General features: G+C 49.0%; 1 protein-coding gene across 1 annotated transcript in view; it reads left to right on the top strand.

Annotated features, from left to right (window-relative positions):
- The first annotated feature begins 1,985 nt into the window (after window positions 1-1,985).
- LOC123521948 (leukocyte immunoglobulin-like receptor subfamily B member 4) overlaps window positions 1,986-2,750 on the top strand; it is a 4,455-nt gene continuing 3,690 nt past the window's right edge. The window contains exons 1-3 of the mRNA XM_045292393.1: window positions 1,986-2,019; window positions 2,173-2,208; window positions 2,374-2,658. Coding sequence (XP_045148328.1) covers window positions 1,986-2,019; window positions 2,173-2,208; window positions 2,374-2,658 — 355 coding nt within the window. The remainder of the gene's footprint in view (window positions 2,020-2,172; window positions 2,209-2,373; window positions 2,659-2,750) is intronic.

The following is a 2,750-nucleotide window of genomic DNA, read 5'->3' as shown; positions in this document are numbered from 1 at the left end:
ATGATAAAATAATAATAATTTATAAATTATCAAGGGTTCATGAGGGAGGGGGGAACAGGGAGGAAGGGAAAAATTCGAGAAGCTGATACCAAGGCTTCAAGTGGAGAGCAAATGTTTAGAGAAGGATGAGGGCAACAAATGTACAAATGTGCTTGACACAATGTATATATATATGGATTGTGATAAGGGTTGTGCAAGCTCCCCCCAAAATGATTTTTTTTTTTTAAAGTTTATCTTTGTGTTTCCTAACATTGTCCTGAGGAATGAAGACAGGTGTTTGATTTGGAAATTCATGTACCCCGACTCATCATTGGGCACTTTAGATAGAAGCTCAGTTAATTCCTTTAATGTGCAATAGGAGTGTTTAAGGCACAATCCAGTTCCCTTAGCAGATTTTCCAATTCAGGTCTTTCTGGTGTAGCCTATGTGGAAAGCTAAAGGCCAGGAGAAAACAGGGTTTGTAGAATCCAGGTAGACGGTAGTGTAGGACCTGGGTCGAGCAGGACTGAAAGACTGTCAGTTAAACATCTGTGATCCAACACACAGTTCTGGGTCGATGCTCATCTTTGGGGACCAGCAAGGCACTGTCAAGCTTTTTCCCCACGGACAAGCCACCCTTTCTGATGTTCAGAAGCGAGTGCTCTTGAGTGGGACACCCATCCTTCACCTTGACTGTGGAGCTCCACATCAAGCCTTGGGGTCTTCATCTGCTCTCGACATGAACAGGATGGAGCCCATCCCCCCAGATGTCACTGACTCACATCCCCTCTGAGCCGTGGGCCCATGAGAACAGGCTCCACCAGGAATGTGAGTCCCAGAGAAGGGAGGTTGTGGCTCAAGGACACACAGAGAGGGGACAAGAGGTCCCAAAGGAAACAAAGAGGACATTTAACCCATCAGTGAGCATCCAAATGGAATGTCCCCTGTGATTCAGAGACAGATCCACCCTAGGGCAGGAACACTATGCCCATGGACACAAGGAACCCTGAGGAGGTATCATTGCTCCGAATTTTTTTTTAATTAGATACTTTTATTGGGGGCTCTTAAACGCTTATCACAATCCATGTATTCATCCATTGTGTCAAGCACATATGTGCATTTGTTTCCACCATCATTCTCCAAACATTTGCCTTCTACTTGAGCCCTTAATATCGGCTGCTCATTCCCCCCATCTCCCCACTCTCTGCTCCCTCATGAACCCTTCATAATTCATAAATGATTATTATTTTGTCACATTGCTCTGAAATTTGTTCCCAGGAACTTGGGGGACAAGATCTGTGGATAAACCATGGAAGGCTCATCGTAGGGTCTGTTGAATAGGGGGAAAAAAATAGAAAACAACTCTCAAATTATGGCCAGGATCAAGAATCATAATTTCTCTACAATTTTCTCTATTTATCTGTGTAGTCATACATACAGTGGAACTAGCCTTTCCATGTGGAGTTAGCTGTGAATGATTATGATGGCAAACCTGAGCTTCCCAGAGCAGAGGCTACATCTGCAACTTTCTGAAGCACCTGCAGGGTCTGCCATGAGGGCGGACACTGCTAAGTGTCCAGCAATGACTTGTTGAGAGAGGAGCTAAGGGAGAGGAGCAAATGGCCATGGGAGAGGTCCTCTGAAGGGAAGTGACAAAGCTCTGTTCACATTCAGCCTGAAAGAACTGATGCGGTAGGTACGGAGTCTCTGGTCTTCGCCCTTTCAAGATGTGTGAAGATGAGAGAGACGTAGCCAGGGTTCAGCGTAAACCTCAATTCTTCCTGAAATGTGTCTGTAAGCGCAGGGCCCACTCAGTGTCAGCCCTGGGGAACTGAGAGGCAGGATCAAGGGGAGGAAACGTTTCACTTCCTGTGAGGTGGCCGTCATGACAACACCATGAAGGACAGAAGTCATTCTCCAAGTGTCCACAGCCTGTGAGCCTGTCTCTCCTGCTGGGTGCGGGGTCTCACTGATCTACGCAGATAAAGACAGCGTGTGGAGTGGCCATGGCCACCGTGCTCACCTCCTTGCTCTGCCTGGGTGAGACCTGAAGAGGGTGAGGGGAACACGAGTCTGGGCAGGACCCTTGGCTCACAGCCAGGTCTAATCTGTGCCCAGGCATCGGGAGGAAGAAGTGGGGGACAGGGTGTGCTCAGGCACTGAGGACAAATCACTATGGAATCTCTCTTCCAGGGCTGAGTCTGGGCCAGAAGATCCAAGTGCAGGCTGGTGAGTCCTGTGGGGTTTTCAGAGATGTGAGTTCTTGGAATTTGGTGGTGTGATGCTCCGGTGTGTGTGTGTGTGTGTGTGTCTGCGTACGCATGTGATGGGGATGGAAGAAGAGGGAGATAAGCTAAGTAAGAATTTCCTTAAATTCCCTCTGATCCCTTCCAGGGACTCTTCTCAAACCCACCATCTGGGCTGAGCCTGGCTCTACAGTCATGGCTGGGAGACCTGTGACCATCTGGTGTCAGGGGTCCCTGGAGGCTATGGAATACCAGCTGCATAAAGAGGGCGTCAGAGTGCTCTGGGATACACAGTTCCCACTGGAGCCGAGGAGCAAGGCCAAGTTCTCCATTCAACAACTGACTGTGGACTTTGCAGGGCGATATCGCTGTTGCTATCTCAGCAACATTGGGAGGTCAGCACTCAGTGACCCCCTAGACCTGGTGATGACAGGTGAGAGGACACTTGTGGAACCAGCCTTAGCACCTGCCCCTCAGGGAGAATGTCTGCCCTCTCCCATCCCCGGCCTGCATGGCGTGGAGTGA

Source organism: Echinops telfairi, unplaced genomic scaffold (genome assembly GCF_000313985.2).
Source record: "Echinops telfairi isolate 266 unplaced genomic scaffold, ASM31398v2 ScPeMD7_655;HRSCAF=1070, whole genome shotgun sequence".
In the NCBI taxonomy this organism is placed as follows: domain Eukaryota; kingdom Metazoa; phylum Chordata; class Mammalia; order Afrosoricida; family Tenrecidae; genus Echinops; species Echinops telfairi.
The sequence above is the reverse complement of the archived record's forward strand: the minus strand, read 5'-3'. Positions and strand labels throughout refer to the sequence as shown.